The sequence below is a fragment of the Hippocampus guttulatus genome, chromosome 15, assembly GCF_054856545.1.
Source record: "Hippocampus guttulatus isolate MCC_2025c chromosome 15, RoL_Hgut_1.0, whole genome shotgun sequence".
NCBI classification, from domain to species: domain Eukaryota; kingdom Metazoa; phylum Chordata; class Actinopteri; order Syngnathiformes; family Syngnathidae; genus Hippocampus; species Hippocampus guttulatus.
The window spans coordinates 16,706,113-16,726,941 of record NC_141275.1 but is presented as its reverse complement, the minus strand read 5'-3'; the positions used below and the strand labels follow the sequence as shown (position 1 = coordinate 16,726,941).

The 20,829-nt window shown below is 61.1% G+C and overlaps 3 protein-coding genes across 5 annotated transcripts; all 3 read left to right on the top strand.

Annotated features, from left to right (window-relative positions):
• The first annotated feature begins 573 nt into the window (after positions 1-573).
• LOC147194318 (clathrin interactor 1-like) lies at positions 574-6,631 on the top strand. Its single transcript, XM_086131782.1, has 11 exons — positions 574-726; positions 1,563-1,667; positions 1,736-1,832; positions 2,133-2,241; positions 2,320-2,490; positions 2,648-2,816; positions 2,888-3,077; positions 3,439-3,562; positions 3,807-4,021; positions 4,130-4,313; positions 4,715-6,631. Exons 1-11 carry the CDS (start codon positions 686-688, stop codon positions 4,882-4,884), a joined length of 1,575 nt encoding a protein of 524 aa, XP_085987908.1. The 5' UTR covers positions 574-685; the 3' UTR covers positions 4,885-6,631.
• A 420-nt stretch (positions 6,632-7,051) lies between these two features.
• tcerg1b (transcription elongation regulator 1b (CA150)) lies at positions 7,052-15,912 on the top strand. 3 transcript variants are annotated; one of them, XM_086130307.1, is made up of 21 exons: positions 7,052-7,198; positions 8,513-8,771; positions 9,328-9,480; positions 9,567-9,855; positions 10,000-10,245; positions 10,534-10,593; positions 11,142-11,333; positions 11,957-12,060; positions 12,229-12,317; positions 12,406-12,566; positions 12,627-12,708; positions 12,773-12,908; positions 13,150-13,239; positions 13,312-13,430; positions 13,498-13,648; positions 13,745-13,909; positions 14,115-14,297; positions 14,374-14,553; positions 14,678-14,761; positions 14,978-15,078; positions 15,183-15,912. In XM_086130307.1, exons 1-21 carry the CDS (start codon positions 7,152-7,154, stop codon positions 15,382-15,384), a joined length of 3,093 nt encoding a protein of 1,030 aa, XP_085986433.1. In that variant the 5' UTR covers positions 7,052-7,151; the 3' UTR covers positions 15,385-15,912. The 3 variants fall into 3 exon arrangements, with proteins under 3 accessions (XP_085986433.1, XP_085986432.1, XP_085986431.1); XM_086130306.1 differs by having other exon boundaries at positions 12,232-12,317; positions 12,406-12,708; XM_086130305.1 differs by having other exon boundaries at positions 12,406-12,708.
• An 820-nt stretch (positions 15,913-16,732) lies between these two features.
• pcyox1l (prenylcysteine oxidase 1 like) lies at positions 16,733-19,588 on the top strand. The gene is made up of 7 exons (XM_086130310.1): positions 16,733-16,980; positions 17,055-17,261; positions 17,371-17,545; positions 17,638-17,849; positions 17,994-18,134; positions 18,381-18,789; positions 18,855-19,588. The coding sequence occupies exons 1-7, from the start codon at positions 16,878-16,880 to the stop codon at positions 19,108-19,110; spliced, it is 1,503 nt and encodes a 500-aa protein (XP_085986436.1). The 5' UTR covers positions 16,733-16,877; the 3' UTR covers positions 19,111-19,588.
• Positions 19,589-20,829: the final 1,241 nt, after the last annotated feature.

Below are 20,829 nucleotides of genomic sequence, written 5' to 3'. Positions count from 1 at the left end.
ATTTTGCTTGTCACCTGCACCCCCTGCTGGAGGGGAGATGAAGTGCGCCTTTTATTATAACAGTACCTGTTTGTGCTTCGATCAAATGTCCTGTGCTTGTGTATGTGAGCATGGAATGTGTTTCGTTGAGCATTTTAATAAGATACTACAAAAAAGGAGTTGGTTTTGCGTGTGTTGAATTTGATGAGACCGAAAACCTCAGCGGGAACCCAAAGAGGCCTCATCTGCCGGCACTTCAAATGGTGGCTTAGCAGTTGAACAAAACCTTTCGGTCGCTTCTACGCTGCGGTCCGCCGTGTCATCATTTCGAGGAAGGTGTGACTGATGAATTTTAGTGGCGGGAGCGAACGAAGCAGACTTTCTTTCTGAGGGCAAGGCGGGTTCAAAGGTCACACGGGTGAAAACCCGGTCAAAAGAAAAACCTGATAAATGTAACTTTTCGGAAGTCTACGCCTCCGTGTGGCCAGGCCCTCGTAAACCTGTACAACGATGATAAGATTAATCAAGAAAATTGACCGGTAGCCATTGTCGGTGATAGATGAGCGGCACGAGCCCACGTCGCTGTGACGTCACGGTGACGTTACCGCGTCGTCGGCGCCGAGCGGGCCAGAAAAGCCGGTGCGGCGGCCTCGAGGCTTCGTGCGTGCGCGGGAAGAGCGTGTGCGTGCACTTGCACGCGCGGAAGATGCTGAACATGTGGAAGGTTCGAGAGCTGGTGGACAAAGCGTAAGTAAAGCGGCGGCCCGCTAACAAGCTAAGCTATACAAAAGCCGGCTCGCGGCCGTGACGTCACGGCCGTTAGCCGCCGCTAAACGTCGAGCTGCCATCCTCCCGTGGCCAACTTGGTGAGAAGGAAACGCCTTTGGAAGCGGGCGCGACGCCAAAGAATTAGCTCGGCTAGCTTGGAATGGTGTCGTTCCGCGCCCAGACCCCCCCCCCCCCTCCCCCATCGCCCCGTCGCGAATGAGGTGCGGGCTAATGGCCGGCCGGCGACGCGCGGGCGGCAGGAGCGTCGCGCGCTCCGGCGGAGCGGTTTCGAGCCCCTCCGTCGCGCGCAGGGGAGGCTGCCGAAGTGACCGCGTTGCAACCGAGCCAAATCGTGCCGCGGGTGTGTCAAATGGCAATCGGGAGGAGGAAACGTGGAGTTCGGCAGATGGAATCGCTGATGCCTCTATCCGGACTTTGCCGCGAGGTGGGGAAAGGGCTCAACAAAGCTGGATGAACCCCGCCACTGAGACCATGCGACATCATCGGCGCCTGAGCACATAAAGCCGCATTGTGGCGTAAATACGCAACGGACGGCCGAGGGCGATTAAATTAGTCGGCATGGGCGAATGGTGCGCCACCTACACTCATGCTGAGATCAAACGAGTCATCCCATCTGAACCAAACCCAATCGAACACGTCCAAGTCGTACTAATCACGCGAGGTGGAGTCCCATCCTGTGTCGCTAGTTCCGTCTCATCTGTGCCTTGTAAATGCCGATTTCGACGCGGGCGAGGAAGGAGTGACGCCTGTGACGCTTGTGTGTGTCTATGGTTGGTGTGCGCGCGCATCACCAGTACCAACGTGGTGATGAACTACTCGGACGTGGAGTCCAAGGTGAGAGAGGCCACCAACGACGACCCCTGGGGGCCGTCCGGCCAGCTGATGGGAGAAATCGCCAAGTACGTGCAACGCTCGCACGCCGAGTTGGAGCGCCTCCGCCTTCGCTTAGCCGATGGCGTGTGCGCAGGTCCACCTTCATGTACGAGCAGTTCCCCGAGGTGATGAACATGCTGTGGACCAGGATGCTGAAGGACAACAAGAAGAACTGGAGGCGCGTCTACAAGGTGAGTGCAAAAGAGGATGCGATTTTCCAGGCCAAAAATGGTTTCCTCCGCTTTGCGCTCAATTGAAAAACGCTCACCTTGCCGCAGTCGGTTCGTTTTTTGGGGGGCCCCCCAAAATCCCCCCCAGTGTAGTTGTTGCGTCGCCGCGGCCCAGCAAAGTTCCAACCCCGCCCCGGTCGGGCTTCGGCCGCCGGCGCTTCACCGCTCGCCGGCGGGGAGCTCCTTTCGCCGAGCGCCGGCGGCGGGCGGCGGGGTCCGGACTTTGCGGACCCGGATCGGAGCCCTGCGCTGTGGCGGCAGGCCTTGCTGCTGCTGGCCTACCTGATCAGGAACGGATCGGAGCGGGTGGTGACCAGCGCGCGAGAACACATCTACGACCTGCGATCCCTGGAGAACTACCGCTTCGCGGGTCAGTCGGCGCCCGCTCCCTCTGCTGACCGCTCTCGCGCCGCCGCCTTCCCCCTGTTGAAACCTGTGCCCCGGACAGACGAGAACGGCAAAGACCAAGGCATCAACGTGCGGCAGAAGGTCAAGGAGACGGTGGAGTTTGTCCAGGACGACGAGCGACTGCGAGAGGAGCGCAAGAAAGCCAAGAAGAACAAGGACAAGTATATCGGGGTCTCCTCGGACAGCCTGGGAGGAGCCGGCTCCAAGAACTGTGAGTGGCAACGACCGACGTGGCCGCGGCCTATCCGGTGACCCGTTTCGGCCCGCCCAATCGAAACGATGGGGGGGGGGGGGGGGGGGGGGTTGGCAACCGGATCGCCGCCGTCCCCCGCCCGAGCCAATGTCCCGCCGCGTCTGTCCGCGCGCAGCGCGTGAGCCGGAGCGCGGCAAATGGGAGGAGGACTGGGACAAGGGCCGGGCGGCGTTCCCCTTCAGCGAGAAGCTCGGCGAGATCGGCGAGAAGATCGGCGGCACCATCGACGACACCATCGGCCGCTTCCGCAAGAAGGAGCGCGACGACTCGCCCGACGGCATCAGGTCAGCTCGCGTGCCGACGTGCGCTTTTTGGGTCACTTTCCTCGCTGCTCATTTGCGCGCGGCGCCGCCAGCGACAACGAGGGGGACGGGACGTCCGGGAACGGCCGACGGGAAGCCGGCGGGTTCCGAGACGACGAGCGAACGCTCGCCGCCAAGAGCGTCCGCCTCGCCGGGGCCGCCGCCGCGCGCAGGCGCGGCAAGACTTTAGACCTGGGGGCCGCCGCCCGCTACACCGGGGACGGGAGTCCCGAAGACCACCAGGTACGGCGCCGGCCGCGACTCGGCTCCTATTTGGGAGGCCGGAACGGAAAAAGGAAGAAAAAGCCTTTGGTCCCTCCAGGCGATGAGTGAAATCTCGCCGTCGCGAGCGGGGCTGCCGCACGCGATTGTTTTTCCAGTCGACAGCGGCTGCGCCCGAACAGTCGGTCGGAAATGACGCGAAGGTCCCCAACGCGGACATTTTGCGAGAAAGCTCGCGAGGTCGCTCGCCCCCATTGCGCAACGGGGCCGTCGTGAGAACGCGCCGACCGGAGAAGGAAGCGGCTTCCCGGCAGGAAGAGCGGACGCTCGCCCCCGCCCGCGTCTTCCTGGCCGGCCGTGCTTTTACCCGCCTTCTCGCTAGGTGTCCGGCGGCGGGGGGGGGCCGGTCATCGACCCGTCGGCCAATCGCAGCTCCGCCGACCCGCTCGCCGGCTTTGCCGACTTCTCCTCGGCGGCGGCGTCCGCCGGCCTGCCCGCCTCCAGCGGTAAGACTTTGTTTCTTCCTCAGCCAAAACGCCAGTTGTTGTCCGACTTTGAAGCGGGCCCGTTTGAGCGACGCGCTTTTCGGACACGGCGAGCCGTCGCTTCGGACTCCTTTTGCCCGTTTTCCGCTCGACCCGGAGCGCGCTCATCCACGCCCACAATTGGAGTTTTGCTCGTGGAATGTGGCCAGGGCGCCCGAGGTCAGGAAATATCTCGACGCGAGCGCCCCGTGTGTCTTGCGAGCAGCGTCGGCCAACGGGAGCGCAGACTTTGGGGACTGGAGCGCCTTCGCGGACGCCCCGACGACGGCGTCCACCTCGGCCGACTTGCTGGGCCGCGCGCCGCCTTCCGCCGAGCTGTTTGACCTGATGGCCGGGGCGCTGAGCGCCTCGCAGAGTTTGACGTTCGCGCCCGTCGCCGCGTTTGACGCGCCCAACGTGCCGGCGTCTCGCTCCCAGCAGGTGCGGAGCGCTCCGCCGTCTTGTGTTTTCACATCTTGCTTTTCCTTGTTGATCAGGCGCCTACGACGATGATGACGATGATTTTTTTTTTTTTTTGTCTGACGTCAGAGTCTGGGAGGTTTGACGTCTCGGCCGCCCGTCGGACTCGAGCCGAAGGTCGGGGTCCCGGCTCGGGGATCTTTAGGCTCCACCTGGTCCGACCCGTCCGTCGACATCAGCCTGGACTTCTTGTCGGCGAGCCCCAAGCCCGCAAAGTCACCGGCCGCCCTGAAGGACGGCGCGCGGCCGCAAGGTAGCGTGGCCCGCTTTGCAACGCTTGTCTCCATTCCGTTTATTTGCCAGCGTTGGATGCGTTTGGCGCCGTATTTCCTTGACGTTATTTTGCCATCGACGGCTCTGTTTTTTTTTTTTCTCTCTCTCCATTTTGTCCTTTGCCAAAAACCTTGGCGTCCATATTGCGCTTGACAAAATCTTAGTCGATCCACATTCTGGTTGGAAATGGGTGTTGTGCGGCTCATTCGATTGCAAGATGATTCATTTTCTTTGATTTCTTTCTGGTGAAAGAAGAGAGTCGCGTCTTTGTTTTGGCGGCTCCATTGCTTTGCGGACCGCGGTATTTTGTGGCTGCGCCGGAAGAAGAAAGCCTCTCCTTGAACGAGCGAACCGAGAGCGCTAACCGCTGCGTCTTTGCAGGCGCGCCGCTGAACAACTTGGGCGGCCTGGACCTCAACCCGGCATCGCCGCCGCTCCCCGTCGGACCCCCGGGCGGGCCCGCGGCCGTCGGGATGGGGGCGGGGGGCGCGCCCCGCCGGGATGACCTCGCCGGCAAGGCCGGATGCCTCTTGGGCCACTTTGCAAATTGAAGGGGCGTGTCCAAGCGAGGCGAGCGGTGGCGGAGGGGCGCCTTGCTCCTCAGCGCGCCGCCCCGCGCCGCGCTTGCGATCCTCCCAACTCCCGACAAGTTTGCACGGCGGCCTTCGGGGTGACGTTTCAGGATGGCCCCGAAACGCGCGCCAACTTTTCCCGGTCACCGCCCGGAACGTGTCGAATGTTTCCCAGGACCCGAATCGCGCAATTCCCAAGAGGTGAGAAATTCCAGGCCTTCCTGCGACTCTTCCGGTCGGTTTGCGAGCGGCCGCCTTCTTGCCGCCGCCCGCGCTGCGACGTCTCGAGAGCGAGACGGGCTCAACGATCCATCGAGGGCGCGAGGCGCGGGGCGCCAACCGAGACCGACCGACAAAGAAGACTCCCACAAAGGCCTGCACCCTTGGAAACCAGCGGGACCCGCCGGTGTCGATTCGAGCAGGAAATTGTGAACGTTGCCGCCGGGCTCCTTTCCAACGGTGACTTGCGCAAAGCGGCCGGACAGCCGCCGGCGAGCGGGCGGGGCAAAAGAAGGTGAAAGCGTGCGGCTCCGGTGCCCCCCCCCCCCCCCCCGACTTTGGAGAAGCATCCCGGCCGGCGGCGGCGGCGGCAGATCGGCCGTTGGGCACCGAGCGCGTTTTGAACGTCGGCACGGCGACCAAATGAAATGCGCTGAATTCCACGCGCGGTTTTGCGCGTGGCATTCAGCAAATGCGTTTGGCTGCCGGAAACGCAACTTGACACTCGGTGGTCCGTCATCGCGCCCCCCCGAGCCGAGGCGTGCGACGTTTATGTGAGTCGCGGAGAAACCCCCGCGCTCGGGGCCGACATCCCTCCGGCCATCCTCGCCTTGAACGCGGGCCCCCAAGCGTTTTCGCCCTTGACGCCCGATGGACGAGCTCGATGTTTGCGGTTGAGGGATGCGGCGGGGGTGGGGGGCGGGGCACGCGGCTAAGCAGGACCAAATGTTTGTTTTGTTACTCTCGCAAGGACAATTTTCGGTGACGTGTCTTTCTCACGTTCGGGTTTCTTTTTGGGTACAAGCCTGTTACTTCCTTGGACATGCAATTCAATTTGGGAAACCTCAGTGAGTGACTTACGAGGCTCATTTGAACTTGGAACGCTGGTGGCACATAATCAAGTCCAAGTACTTGTTTCTGGCCTTGAGTATCAACTTTAGCTTTTGATTTCGATGGGACACTTTCCAGCCCCTACGGTGTCAAAAGCCACCGTTTTGTTTTTCCAACTGACACGTATGAAAACACGGGATTAAAACTAACCAACAAAACAAAAGTTACATCTCGAGTGAAGAAAAGACAAGCGCGTTGATGAGTGCTATGATGATGTCTGCGCCAAGAATGATGGGGTGGGGGCGGCGGGTACATTGGGGCTTTTTACCACCACTTGCTGCCATTTTGAAATTGTTTTTCTAAATTGGAAAAAAAAAAACCCTTCCAAATAAAGTGTCGGTTGTTTTCAGTTGTTCTTGCGAGCTAATTGAGCATTTTCTCACAGGGTAGGTCAATGATGAGGAACCGTGCAAAACCTGAGTTCACAGAACCTCTGGAAACTTGTTTGTGTGCAACAACTATCAATGATCCAATTAATTGACAAATATCGAGAGACGTTGAACTTAAACTTGTCTGAACCCTCGCATTTGGGGCCTTGAGCAGGGAACCGCCACCTCCTGTTCTCCGTGAAAGCGGACTGAAGAGTTAACATAAAATGACAAAATACAACAAGTAATGTGAAGATATTTTTGAAACCAGCGTCAAAATACACACACGCATCATGCCATCTCGGATTGAAATTTGCCCTTTGGTCAGTGCTGGAGGACTTGAATCGGCACTCCCACTGTGCAAAATGGGGTTGGTTGGCTTGAGCGCGAGTCGTGTGTACTTGTTCAGCACAAAATGTCAGTACTTTTGCCCTTTGGGGGAAATGACCATTCACTTTCTGTGCGGCGCGACCTTTCAACAACCGAACCGGGCGCAGCGCAACACAAACCGGACCCAAAAGAAGACCGCGCGAGTGCGCGAATGGGGAGAAATAATCCAATGAGCGCGCGGGTGTAATTGTGAGCCAACAAGGACGCGGCGCCCCATTGGAGGCGACGCGACCAATCAACGTGGAGGCCGGCCATGACGACGGTCGCCGACCGATCGGAGGTCAAGCGGCACGCGATTGACGGCGCGGTCCGTCGAATGGAAAGCGAGGAAGGGATTTCGGGGCGTTTCCAGGAAGAGGCCGCTTGCATTTTCCTGTAATGGCGGAGCAGGCGGAGAGCGAAGCGATCGGATTCGGCGACAACAGGTCAGAAAAATGAGCGAGTCGAGTGGTTGGAGCGACGTGGCCGCCGCGTGCTGCCCTTGTAGAATCAACTTGCCGAGCGGCTCTTTTACAGCCGGAACGCGCGAAGGGCAGCCGCAACCTTCGCGGATGTAGCCTCGGAAGCTAACGTGCATTCGGCTTAGCCGTAGCGGCTAGCCTCGGCGCACGCGGTAAAGCCCCGGACAAAAACTTGTGCCTTCCACTGCACCGATTGTCGACGCCTTTGCGCTTCCCCGCTCACGACGGGCCCTCGTCTGTGGCGAGCACAATCGCTCCGCGTTCCCAAGTTAGCCTGCTAGCTGGCGTCAGTTAGCCGAGGCGGCCGCAATTGGCTGCGCTCCAACGGAGAGTTTGGCGTTTTCGAGGCACCCGCGCCCGAAAAGAAAACAAACAAGCCAGCAAGTCCAAAAACATCGTTTGCCCTTCACCGGCAGCGCGCGCTTCAACTTGGAGTGGCGGCGTTGCACTCGCTCAACAACGCACTTCCCGAGAGCGCGAGTCACGGACAAACAAAAAACATTTCATTGGATTTTGTATTTTGGAAATGCATTCGACCGCCGACAACGCGGCGGGTGCAGCTCTTTTCAAGCACGACGTGCAAAATCTCCAAACTTCAGTGTTTCGCTTCTCCACCCTCGCAACAGGGAATTCTTGCCTAAGACGGCACTCGTTTGAAATTGAGGCGAAAATGGAGTCGGTTTGGCTGAAGCCACGAGCCGCAGTGCAAACCCCTTTCCGGAAATATTCACCTGCGAAAGACAAAATGATGGTCCGTCGCACTCAAATCAACAGTGGGCCAAAATGGGGGGAAATGGGCCAAAGTCGACATTGAACGATTAATGGACTGCACCACCAAATGGCTCCAACGAAACCTTTCAGAGAGACGCGCGAATCCGAAATAAGAGCGGTAGCCGCTTCTCCTCAAGTTAACGATTGACGACGACGTTGTGCTTCTGACCAATCGACAACTGATCAATGACCAAATGAAACGACGGCTGTTTTCACCCTTGACGAGATGACGCGGCGACGGCCCGATTGTTGCAACGCTGGCTTTTCAGCCTCTCGCGAGCTGACCGTTTGTCTCTTTTCAAAAGGAGACCTTTTCGGGCTTCCTCGACACGTTTTGCCCGTTTTCTGACGGATGTCGGCGAATCGTAATCGATTCGTTGGAGTCACGGAACAGATTCAACTCGCATACGTACGCGTGTCTCTCCAAACGCCGTCGGCGCTCCTTTGGGGTTGTTTCTTTGTTTGTTTTCCTTCCCGTGACACCGGTTTGATGCGTGCGTGTTGCAGGATGGCCCAGCAGGCCGTACACTTCCGCGGACCCATCCCGGCGGCGGGCGCCGCGGCCGCCGCCGCGCCGGCGCCCGCCCAGACGCCCGTGCTGCGCGGCCCGCCGCCGCTTCTCAGGCCGCCGCCGCCCCCCTTCGGAATGATGAGGGGACCGCCGCCGGCTCGCCCCCCCTTCCCGCGGCCGCCCTTCGACCCCGGCATGCCCCCCATCCCGCCGCCGGCAGGCATGCCGCCCCCCATCGGACCGCCCCACCTGCAGGTGACTTTCGTTCGGCGGTTCGACCGTTAGTCTTCAACAGTTGTGGCGGTTAGTCGAGTCAGGGGATCGATCGTATGTGCAGCACATCGGCTGCTCTTCTCATGGGTATCATTAGCTTGCAGCCTGAATTCAGGGGGGGGGGGGGGGGGGTCTATCCAACGACCGTAAGATGACGGTCTTGCCGCGGCATTCCTGACCCGTTCAGAAGGGACTTGAAGGAGATGCTGCGGCCTGAGCGTTTTGAGCTGTCACCGCGCACGGTGCATTTGAAGGAGGCAGCGTTGAGTTATGAAGCCATCGATTCCAAAACAACTCCTCTCTTGCATGTTTCCAAGGAGAAAAAGGCCTTTGTGCACTTGGGCTTTTGGGCAAGTTTTGGTTTCACCTCAACCAAGCCAAAAGACTTGGCTTTGCGTCCCTCCCGGTGATGTCCAATTTCACAGCGTAAAGTTGCTCTCCCCGATCCCGCACGACTTCTCGGAATCGCGACTTAGTGCAGGAAGCCCCGAAATCGTTGACGGCACCTTTTGTCAAAGTGAGCGCGTCTTTCCCGCAGAGACCCCCGTTTCTTCCCCCTCCCATGGGCAACCTTCCGCCCCCTCCGGGGATGCTCTTTCCTCCCGGGATGCCGCCGGTCCCGACCGCCGCCGGCCCCGCGCCCAACCCCGCCGAGGAGATCTGGGTGGAGAACAAGACGCCCGAGGGCAAGGTAAGCCCTCGATGGATGTGGCCGGGTGGCGCCGGGCCGCCCTTATTTGGCCTCTCACGTCTCTGCCCCCCCCCCCCCCCCCCCAGGCTTATTACTACAACGCTCGCACCAGAGAGTCGGCGTGGACTAAACCGGAGGGTGTGAAAATCATCCAGCAGGCGGAGCTCAACCCTGTGCTGGTGGCAGGCACGGGCGGCGGCGCTGCGGCGGGGACCCCCGGCGCGGGAGGCTCGGGGGGCCCCGCGGTCATCGGCCCCGCCGCCGCGGACGGCGCGGCCGCCTCACCCGTGAGCGCGCCCTCCAGCGCCCCGTCCCGCACGCTCAGCTCCAGCCCGGACCCCAGCGCCACCCTGGCCCCCTCCGTCACCGTCGCAGGTGGGAACGCGCACACACGCGTGACATCAGAGGTGGCCCGGCGTAGCATTCAGAAAAATTGGCTTGCTCGAAGAAGTGAAACGAGCGAGCGTCACGGCGGGTGACGCACGGCTCACCTCCGCTCACGTGCCGCTTCCTCCGCAGCGGCCAGCGTCGTCGCGGACCTGGCCCCCCCCGCCACCGTCGCCGCCGGCTCCTCGGCCGCCCCGGTCGCCGCGGTGACGGCATCCGCGGTGCCGTCCCCCGTCGCGGCCGTGCAGACGGGGCCGCCGCTGTCCGCCGCCCTGCCGCACGGCGTGGCCCAGCCCGCCGCCGCCATCCCGGCCTTCCCGCCCGTCATGGTGCCGCCCTTCCGCGTGCCCTTGCCGGGCATGCACATCCCCCTGCCAGGTGAGACCGGGCACGCTCGATTCCGGACGGATCGTCGCCGAATGGCGCGCTTGCCCTCAAAACGACTTGTCGGCCGGTCGGGGCCGGGGTCACGCTTCCATTCCGGGTGGTGGCTTTTGTCCTCGGGCGTCGATTTGACGTTGCATGGCGGCGCAATGCTCAAATACATAAAAAGCTTGGCGCGCGTTGGCTCGAGGCCATCGACGTGCGCGGCGTGCGAGACATACAGAGCGTGCGTTGCCGCTGTCCGCCACCAACCAGATGCTTGCTTGTGCGTTGTTGTTGCAGGTGTAGCAATGATGCAGATAGTTGGCGCTCCTTGCGTAAAGGCGGGCCCCGGCGCCAACGGTAAACGCAGCCGCCCGCCAGATGGCATGCTCGTCTGTCGCCGTCGCCATTGGCGCCCATGCGCAGCGCTCGGATGGCTCCTTTCGTGGCTTGCTCACAACTGCGCACGCAAACTGATTGTTGGACACACTTTGTGTGTGCGAGAGGAGGAAGCATGCTTGTGTCGCTGTGCGATGTGCGTGTTGAGGTGCATTGGGTGTGCAGGGTTGTCTGTGGGGGCAAGAGGGGGGGGGGATCTGTTTAAGGTTGTGCGCTTTTGTCTTGAGTGGTGGTGTGTGTGTGTGTGCGCGTTAGGGCATGAATCATCCTCATGTCTGTTTTTGAAGCGCGTGTAGTCCCCCCCCCTCTTGTTTTTGTGTAGTCCCCCCCCCCCCCCTCTTGTTTTTGTGCGCTTGTCCTATTTTCCGCGGCTCTCCGTCCACTCTGCTGGCGTGAGACGAGCCCGCCGGTAGAACGCGGTCGTCGCCTTTGTGCGCGCGCGCCGAGCCGTCGGTCGCCCGCCTCCGCGAGAACGTCGCCAACGCTGTGCCGCCGGTCCCGCCCCTCAGGAATGCTGCCCGGCATGGGGCCCCCGCTGGTGTCCATGATGCACCCCCAGTTGGCGCTGTCGGCGGCGCCCGCCGCCGCGCTGCAGCTGCCCGAGTGGTCCGAGTACCGGACGGTGGACGGCAAGACGTACTACCACAACAACCGCACGCTGGAGTCCACCTGGGAGAAGCCGCTGGTCGTGCTGGACAGAGGTGGCAACTCGCTCGCGCGCCGCGCCAAAGTGCTCGCGTCCCGTCGCCCGTTATTTGGACCACCTCGTGTTACGAGGAGAGGGAGGCTTTTTTGAGCACCTTCCGCCGGGGCCGAGTCTCAACATGCCCCGAAACGCGCCCAAAGTCACCCGAGCGGCCACGAGAACGAGAAGGTCGGACTCGTAGGGGCCCGAGCCAGCCAAAAGCTCTTCGGCCCCAAATGTCGTCCTCTCGGCCGCAAATCGTCTCCCGTTTCCGATTTGCCCCTCGCGAAAGCCGAAAATAAGCGACCTTGGCCAACGCGGCCCGTTTTCTGACAGACGGCGCGACCCAACCTGCGGGTCCCCATTTTGAAGAAAGGGAAGCGCATGGAGAAATGATTTCTTTTCCAACCATTCCTCCATTCGCGGAGAAATGACGCAGAGACGAATCATAAGTCGCGGCCCTATTTGCTACTCGGGCGGATGCTTCTTCGTGAACGTAACGTCGTCGCAGAGGCGAGCCGGTTGTTTTTGAAAAAAAGAAAAGGTGTTGCCGGAGAAAGCGCATTTCTGTCCTCGCTCGTTGGATGCGAAGGTTCAGTACACTCACTCCAGTCGCACTAAAATGCTTTGGCTGTGCAGAAAAAGAAGCGCAGAGGGCCAAGGAGCGGCTGGCGCAGGAGGAGGCCGAGGCCATGGAGATGGAGGAGGAGGAGGCCAAAATTCTCAGCATGAACAACAAGCAGGTGGCAGCCAGCCCCCCCACCCCACACACACACATTTGAAAAAGTCGTTGAGATTGCCCGTTTGTTTGGGGGGGTTTTCACCCCACAAAAGTCCAATCTTCACCCATTTTGTCCAAACGCAGTTGGTCAGACGTTGAGTGAAAGGAATCCTTTGTGTGTTTGCCCAAGGAGCGCAAAGAGGAAGAAATGAGCGAGGAGGAGAAGGCGGCCCAGAAAGCTCGCCCGGTGGCCACCAACCCCATCCCGGGAACGCCCTGGTGCGCCCCCGCCCCCGCCGCCGCCGGGCCGGCGACGGCCGGCGACCGGGCTAATTATTGTGGTGTCGGCTCCCCCCTCGGCCGGCAGGTGCGTGGTGTGGACGGGCGACGAGCGCGTCTTCTTCTACAACCCCACCACCCGGCTGTCCATGTGGGACCGGCCCGACGAGCTGCAGGGACGCGCCGACGTGGACAAACACATCCAGGAGCCCCCGCACAAGAGGGGCCCGGACGACGCCAGGAGAGCGGGTGAGCCGCGCCGCCGCCTCCCGCGCGCGGCTTTTGCTAACCGTGCGCGCGCGTGCCCAGTTTTCAGCAAGGACGAGCCCGAGTTGTCCCCGGCCGCCGACGACGCCCACGACGAGGAGCCCTCCAAAGCCAAGAAGAGAAAGTCAGTCGTCGCTTTGCTGTATTTGCCGGACGCGACGCGCGCGCTCACCGTTTGTGCCGCGCAGGAAGGACGACGCCAACGAGGCGGACTCGGAGAAGGAGGCGGTGATGGAGGCGGAGATCCGGGCGGCCCGCGAGAGAGCCGTGGTGCCCCTGGAGTCCAGGATGACGCAGTTCAAGGACATGCTGCTGGAGAGAGGGGTACGTGGGGGGGGGGGGGGGGGGGGGGGCCTTCATGCGCACGCGTGCTGGTGATCACGCGGTCTTCCCAAAAGGACCGGTCGCGGGCCTTCGGCTCGGCTGAGCCTTCTCCCCGTCGACTCGGCGGCTGGCTCTTAGCAGCTCCTCCGGGGGAGCCCCGTTTGGACCGGAATCAAAAGAGCGGGGCAGCCCTCTCAGGCTTTCTTTCTTCTTCTGCTGTCGTCCTGCCTCTCGCGCGCAGGTGTCCGCCTTCTCCACGTGGGACAAGGAGCTGCACAAGATTGTCTTCGACCCTCGGTACCTTCTGCTCAACCCCAAAGAACGCAAGCAGGTCAGTCGCCCGTCGTCGTCGCGGTCGCGGCTTCGCCTCCCGCCCGGTTCCACGTTGTCGGCGCGCCCGCAGGTGTTCGACCAGTACGTCAAGACCAGAGCGGAGGAGGAGAGGAAGGAGAAGAAGAACAAGCTGATGCAGGCCAAAGACGACTTCAGGAGGATGATGGACGAGGCCAAGCTGCCGGCCAGGTGAGGAGGCCCGCTCGGGGGCGTCCGTCGAGTGAGGCGCGCTCCAACGCCCGCGCCCTCTTCGCAGGACCACCTTCAGCGAGTTTGCCGTCAAACACGGCCGAGACCCGCGCTTCAAGAGCATCGACAAGATGAAGGACAGGGAGGCCATCTTCGTCGAGCACCTGGCGGCCCTCAGGAAGCGAGACAAGGACGACTCCAAGTCCCGAGGGGAGAAGGTAAGGAAGCCCGCCACCGGCTGACCCGGCCAGCCGGCCAGCGAGCGGCGAGCGAGCGAGCGGCGGACTCGCCTGACCGTGCGCCGCTGGCGGCAGGTGAGGCAGGACTTCTTCGAGATGCTGAGCGACCAGCACGTGGAAGGAGGCCAGCGCTGGAGCAAAGTCAAGGAGAGGATGGAGACGGACCCCCGCTACAAGGCGGTGGAAAGCTCCGCCCTCAGGGAGGAGCTCTTCAAGCAGTACCTGGACAAGCAGGCCAAGGTCGCCGCTACTTCCTTTTCAAACAAAGCGCAAGCGCGCTTCTTCTTTCTTTGTCGATGCTCGGCCGCCGTCCTCGTCCTCGACGCCGTGTCCAAATAGATTGAGCCGCAACCGGGAAGGTGTTGGGACGCGAACGGCGCAGGCTTCGTGCGCATGTTCTCAGCGCGGCGTTGTTTCTTTCTGTTTCTGTTCCGCGGTCGTGCAGAGCCTGGACTTGGAGAAGGAGCGCGAGCTGGAGCGCCAAGCCCGCATCGAGGCCAGCCTGCGGGAACGCGAGCGCGAGGTCCAGAAGGCCCGATCGGAGCAGACCAAAGAGATCGACCGCGAGCGGGAGCAGCACAAGCGGGAGGAAGCCATCCAGCACTTCAAAGCGCTCGTGTCCGACATGGTGAGGCGAGCGCTCGCCCGACCGACGCCCGCCGGCCGACTCCCGCCACCTCCCCTTGTCTGCGTTTCGCCGGCAGGTGCGCTCGTCGGACGCCACGTGGTCGGACACGCGGCGGAACCTTCGCAAAGACCACCGCTGGGAGTCGGCCTCGCTTCTGGAGCGCGAGGAGAAGGAGAAACTCTTCAACGACCACGTGGAGGCGCTGGCCAAGAAGAAGAAGGAGCACTTCAGGCAGCTGCTGGACGAGACCACCACGGTGAGCCGGCGCTCGCCGCGAAAGGGAAGAAATCAAACGGGCGGGCCCGCCCTAACGTCAAGATGCCCGTCGGGGCTCTCGACTCGATGGTGACGCGCGTGCGTGCGTGCGCTTCGTTTTGCAGATCACGCTGACGACCACGTGGAAGGAGGTCAAGAAGGTCATCAAGGAGGACCCTCGATGTATCAAGTTCTCCTCCAGCGACCGAGTAAGGCTCCCGAACGGCGTCACGCCCGCTCCCCTCGATGTTCTTGAAATGTCTCGGATCTGCGCCGGGATCCCGGGGGGGGGGGGGGGGGGCGACTCTTGCGTTTCATTTCAACGTGAAGGCAAAAGTCTCCCGTTCGGACGCCGGAACGCTTCTGGCGAGCTCCGTTGAAGCCGCCGGCCGCTCACCGGGTGTTGTTTTGGCTGTCGCTTGCAGAAGCGACAGCGCGAGTTTGAGGACTACATCAAAGACAAGTACATCACGGCCAAAGCCGACTTCAGAACCCTCCTGAAGGAGACCAAGTTCATCACGTACAGGTCCGCGCCTTCCTTTGTTTGGGGGGGGGGGGGGGGGACGCCGCCGCCGCGTGCGCCACCGGTAACGTGACGTGTCTGCCGTGTCCCTTGCCGCGCTGGCGCAGGTCCCGCAAGCTGATCCAGGAGTCGGAGCAGCACCTGAAGGACGTGGAGAAGATCCTGCAGAACGACAAGCGCTACCTGGTGCTGGAGTGCGTCCCCGAGGAGCGCCGCAAGCTCATCATGTTCTACATCGAGGACCTGGACCGCCGCGGCCCGCCCCCGCCGCCCACCGCCTCGGAGCCCACGCGCCGCTCCACCAAGTGACCCCCATCCGGCCGGCTCCCGCCCGCCGTCGCGTCGCCGCCGGCCCTCGGGGGAAATGGCCGCGGCGCCGCAAACTTTCCCGGGGAATTGATGGCGGGCGGGCGCAACATTCCGACTTTTGTAAGTTTTGCCAGGAGCCGGCGTCTGTCCCCCGTCGGCGGCCGCGGCGCCACCGAGCGCGGTCGAGCTACGGCTTGACCTGCATGACTTCCCCGTCGAGCGCGACCTTTCGGCTTCGTCCCCACCGAGTCCCGCGGAGAGTTTCCGGCTCGCCTCACTTTTGGAAGCTTGTCCGAGCTGCGGCGCCCCCTCGCCGGGTCGCCTTTGACCCTTCACGTCTGCCTTGAGGGACGACCGCGGCGAGTCCGCGCTCAAGTCTGCGGCCGCCGCCGTACGATATCGCTCACGTAAATCATCTTCAGCGCGTTGATCGGAGGTGAGCCCAAGCCTTACAGTGCCGCCACCGTCCGGAATGTTCCCCAGTTTGTCTCCGCGTTCTAATAAACTCGATTTCTCGTCTTTTTCAAACTCCGGGAATGCTTCGTAAGTGGTCGATGGCATACCTGACAACACACCAACTACTACTGTGAACGGAAGAAAATGTAAAGGAAAAAAAACCCATTCATACACGCATACGCCATGTAACAACCAAAGACGTGAAATTTTGCACGCCGATATGGGGGGGATAATCAGGTGAAAAATAAGGAGAGAACGCAAAGTCAAATACATCTTTCGTATTTTTTTATTTTTTTTTTGATGTCACATTCCAGCCACGGGGCAAGTCTTTTCTGACTCCATCCCCAAAATATTTCCTCCATTCGGTTCTTCGACATAAGTTGACGTCACGCAGCATGATTGGTACCGACTTGTTGAAGATGGCTGGTGCGATGTTTCTTCTAGATATGATGAAGCGAGTTGAGCCGGAGGTCAGGCTGCGCTTTGAGGACCCCAAGAAAGGGTGGCGATCCACCCCGGTTGGCTTCCACTCGCTTGCAAGGCTTTGCGGTCCGATCCGAGTGGGCCAAATCAAATGCCACTTTGCTGGAATGCGGCGTCAATGACCGTGCGAATGAGAAACCAAGTAAAAAAAGAAGGGATGGGGAAAAACAGGCAAGAAAATGAACCGTCAAAGTGTGCGAAGAAAACAGTTCCAATGTGAGTTGAGAGCAATCCGCCGAGTGAAGACACTTTTGGGTCCGGTTAAAAAAAAAAAGTCACGCGTCAAGGAAACCACTTGGTATTTCTTGTTTTGTACTTGGATCCACGGTCCGACGAGCGAGACGGTGACGTCGTCGGCTACGTTCCGCCGCGACCGCTTCTCATTTGGCGAGCATCCACGTCACGTGACGCGCAGCTCCGTCAGACTCGATCGATCGATCGCCGCATCGATGAGCGGGCTAGCGGCTCGCTGTTAGCCGAGCGAAGGGGAAACGTTTGTCCCGGTCGCTCTCCTCTCGTCGCCTCTTTGTCGGCCCGGCCCGCCGGCAGACGCGATGCGAGGCGTCCGCGCCTTCGAACCGCTGCTGGCCGCCCTGGCGGCCCTCGCGACCGCGACGGCCGCCGCTCAAGCGGATGGAGCTCCGCCCTCCAGAATAGGCAAGAGCCGTTCTCACGCTATTCTCCCATGATGGACGTCGCCCTCACGGTGCGGCGCCGTCTTGTCTTTTCAGCGGTGGTGGGCGCGGGCATCGGGGGCAGCGCCACGGCGCGCTTCCTGCGGCAGCACTTCGGGCCCGACGTGCAGCTGGACGTGTACGAGAAGGGCGAGGTGGGCGGGCGCTTGGCCACCGTCACCGTCAACCGGAACCGCTACGAGTCGGGCGCCTCCATCATCCACGCGCTCAACCTGCACATGCACGACTTCGTCAAGCAGCTCGGTGAGGGCGTCTCGCACTCGCGGCCCAGGCGCCGGAGCTCACGTGCCGGCGCCCAAACCGGGACAGACTCGCGCGCATAACGATGCCCGCGTGTGCGCGCCCCCCGCAGGGCTGAAGCAGCGCCGCGGCGTGGCGGGCAAGACGGCGGTGTTCGACGGCGCGTCGGTGGTCGCGGAGGAGACGGACTGGTACCTGCTGGACCTCCTGCGCCTGTGGTGGCGCTACGGCAGCAGCTTCATCCGCCTGCAGATGTGGCTGGAGGAGATCATGGAGAAGTTCATCAGGCACGCACGCTCGCACCTCCTTCCGCCGAAACGATTTGTTGGCCGAACGTTGCCCGGGCGCCCTCTTGTAACACCTGCGCTATGCCTCGCAGGATCTACAAGTACCAGGCCCACGGTTTCGCCTTCAGCTCGCTGGAGGAGCTGCTGGAGTCGCTGGGCGGGAGCGGCTTCGTCAACATGACGCGCCGGCCTCTCTCGGATTCGCTGCTGGAGCTGGGCGTGTCCCAGCGCTTCATCGACGAGGTGGTGGCGCCCGTCATCAGGCTCAACTACGGCCAGAACGTCAGCGTGCCCGCCTTCGTAGGTCAGAGGCCTCAGCTTGCGGCAAAACGCCGCACCGAAGCCACTGAGCAACCCGAACCGTCGGCCGTTCGCGTCCGCGCCTTTGAAAGGAGGCCGCTCGCTGCGATCGCTTTGCCTTTGACGTCTGCCGTTGTTGCGTCCGCAGGCGCCGTGTCGCTGGCGAGCGCCCAGTCCAACCTGTGGGCGGTGGAAGGCGGCAACAAGTTGCTGTGCGAGGGCCTGCTCAAGTTGGCCAACGCCAACCTGCTGCGGGCGCGCGTCACCTCCGTGCGGACGCTCCGCTCGGGTAATGAAGCTTGCACGTGCGGAAGGCAACTTTCCTCTCCCCGGCCATTTGCCCCGGTGTGACCTTTTGGACTTGGTAAAACGTCGCGGTGCTTTGACACTTGACTTTCTTCACATTCGACACGTCCAGGACAGAATGTAACCCCCCCCCCCCGAAATAATAATCATAAATCAGCCGCCGCTCCGGGCAGACCCCTTCTTTGCGCGGGTTGACGAGCCGGCAGGCCTCTCCCGCTTGTCCCCGCAGGCGGGGCCCTTCAGTACGAGCTGAGCCTGGCGGGCGAGGGGCCGGAGCGGCGCACGGCGGCGTACGACGCGGTGGTGGTGGCGGCGCCGCTGCGGGCGGGCGCCGGCATCTCCTTCCCGGACTGGGCGTCGCCCGCCGTGCCCGGCGAGGGCGAGTGGCAGGGCACGGTGGTCACGCTGGTGCACGGCTACCTCAACACGTCGCTCTTCGGCTTCCGCGACGCGCGGCTCTTCCCGTACGCCGGCGTGCTGACCACGGCGGCGCCGGCGCTCTTCTTCAACAGCGTGGCCGGCGTTCATCCCGTGGAGGTGCCGCCGGGCTTCCGCCGCAAGCGGGCGCACGAGGCCGCAGTCTACAAAGTCTTCTCGCCCGCCGTGCTCACCGGGGAGCAGCTCAAGACGCTCTTCAGGTGAGCCGGCGAGGCGCGCGGGCCTTTCGGCCGGCGTCTGACACCCCCCCCCCCCCGCCCCGCAGGTCCTACTACTCGGCGCAGGCGACGGAGTGGCGGGCGTACCCTCGCTACGGCAGCGCGGCCGGCGCGACGCTGCCCCCCGTGGAGCTGCGCCCGCACCTCTACTACCTGAACGGCATCGAGTGGGCGGGCAGCGCCATGGAGATGAGCGCCGTGGCCGCCAAGAACATCGCCCTGCTGGCCTACCGCCGCTGGAACGGGCGCAGTCTCCGAGTCAACCGCGAGGACCTGCTGCGCGCCATCAAGACTGAACTCTGACCTTCCGCGTGAATGACTTTAACGTTTGATGCAAGAAGACGGAGCAAAAAAATGCTTTCATCAACCGTTGGACAACCGACCCAAACATTTTATACTCCCTTTGAAAGTTTGTGAGACTATAAGCCACGGCCGGTTGAGACGACACTCGATGCCAACAGGAAGACAAGTTACATGTTCTTAAAAAAAAATAATAATAATAATAAACTGCTTTGCGGGATTGGAATTCACATATTTTTAAACTTCATTATTTTCACTTTTGCTATTGTCATTTCTGCACTGTTATTTTCGATTGTTTTTTGGGAGGGGGGCTGATTAGTTGCAAAAAGTGACAGGTTCATTGACTGTTCAACATGAACAAAACCCAAATGTAAATGTTCATTCTTTTCCAAATCATGTTCTCGGCATCAAACGTACAGGTTGAAATGAAACATTTGAATAAAAATGGTGTTGAATGGAACAGAAGCTGGACTTTATTTAATGGTTTGTTTGTTTGTTTTGTTTTGTTTCTCCAAGTGTACGCAAATGTTTTGTTTCTGGTGCGGAACGCGGATCTGATCCGGCCGCTCCCATTGGCTGAGCCACGTACCACGTGGCCAGGGAGTCACGCGCCTTCCAGGAAGCGACAAAACAAAACAAAACAAAACAGCGAGCAGCAAACTCGGCGACAAAACGAAAGAAACGAGCGAGCCAAACGAACCCCATCGCGAGACCGGACCGAGCCTGCGAGCCGGACGCCAGCGCGGCCCGCCCCCCCGGAAGTGAGTCGGTGAGTGCGCGAGTGAGACGCCGTTTGCGGGGAAACCGAGCGAAGGTTTTGCGCTTTGGCGATTTCGGCTGCCGCGGAGGATTATTAGCTCGGCGACTAGCCCGCCAGCTAGCGAGCGCCCTCTCCTCGTTCCGCATTTAAAACGCTAGGTGGGGGGCGGAGGCCTTCGGGTTGTGCTCGCTCCGTCGCTGTCGCTTGGTTTTCGAAAGAACGTACATTTGAAGCACGCATGGGGTGGGCGTAGCTGGTCACGCAGCCTCCGCGGCAGCCCAGCAAACAAAAACAAAGCAACTTTGATGCTTTCCACGCAATTGGAACACCGTCTCGTCTTCATTGGGAGCATTTCGCGGGCGTGTGGGGCCGTCTAATTGCCGGGCACGATGGCCGCAAATTAATGACGTAACAAGACAGAGTCCACTTTTGGACACGCACGCGCGCCCGGTTTCGATCGGGGCGTTCAATGTGTTCAAGTGGATCTCGTGTAACGTTGACTTCTGCTCCCACGGTACACGCCCCCCAACACACACGCACACACACACAGACACGCTAGAACATTCCCTCCACGTTGCCTCGCTTGGTTTTCCCTTCAAGTTAAAAAAACAAACAAACACACACAAAAAAGCGGCCACGTTCAGCCGAACGTGTTTTGGTTAGCCAACTTGGTTTTGGACGTCAAGCGAATGCGGATATTTATTCGAACAGTTTCGCCGCCAGCAATTAGCAGCTAGCACTGAGAGCGCGCTGGTCGGCGCGCAAGTGTCGACTTCTTGTCGGTGTGTGAACGTTGTCGAGCGTTTTCTGCGTCTGCGGCCAAACGCTGGCGAAATGTTCGAATTTAGGCCAGCCAGCTCCAAGCAGGCCTCCGACTTGTTTATCTTCAGCCTCAACCCACCTTGAAGCGAGCTGGTCGGTGAGAAGGAGCGACGGCGAGCTCGGCCAATGGGATGAGCGCG

Bases quoted from the DNA above. Each gene is read 5' to 3' on its own strand.
- LOC147194318 (XM_086131782.1), top strand. From the start codon at position 686: ATGCTGAACATGTGGAAGGTTCGAGAGCTGGTGGACAAAGC. The intron at 4,022-4,129 runs GTGCGGAGCGCT...GTCTGACGTCAG, and splicing joins CGGCGTCTCGCTCCCAGCAG to AGTCTGGGAGGTTTGACGTC. The intron at 4,314-4,714 runs GTAGCGTGGCCC...GCGTCTTTGCAG, and splicing joins GGACGGCGCGCGGCCGCAAG to GCGCGCCGCTGAACAACTTG.
- tcerg1b (XM_086130305.1), top strand. From the start codon at position 7,152: ATGGCGGAGCAGGCGGAGAGCGAAGCGATCGGATTCGGCGACAACAG. The intron at 10,246-10,533 runs GTGAGACCGGGC...TTGTTGTTGCAG, and splicing joins CATGCACATCCCCCTGCCAG to GTGTAGCAATGATGCAGATA. The intron at 12,061-12,228 runs GTGGCAGCCAGC...TGTTTGCCCAAG, and splicing joins TCAGCATGAACAACAAGCAG to GAGCGCAAAGAGGAAGAAAT.
- pcyox1l (XM_086130310.1), top strand. From the start codon at position 16,878: ATGCGAGGCGTCCGCGCCTTCGAACCGCTGCTGGCCGCCCTGGCGGCC. The intron at 17,546-17,637 runs GCACGCACGCTC...TATGCCTCGCAG, and splicing joins ATCATGGAGAAGTTCATCAG to GATCTACAAGTACCAGGCCC. The intron at 18,790-18,854 runs GTGAGCCGGCGA...CCCGCCCCGCAG, and splicing joins CAGCTCAAGACGCTCTTCAG to GTCCTACTACTCGGCGCAGG.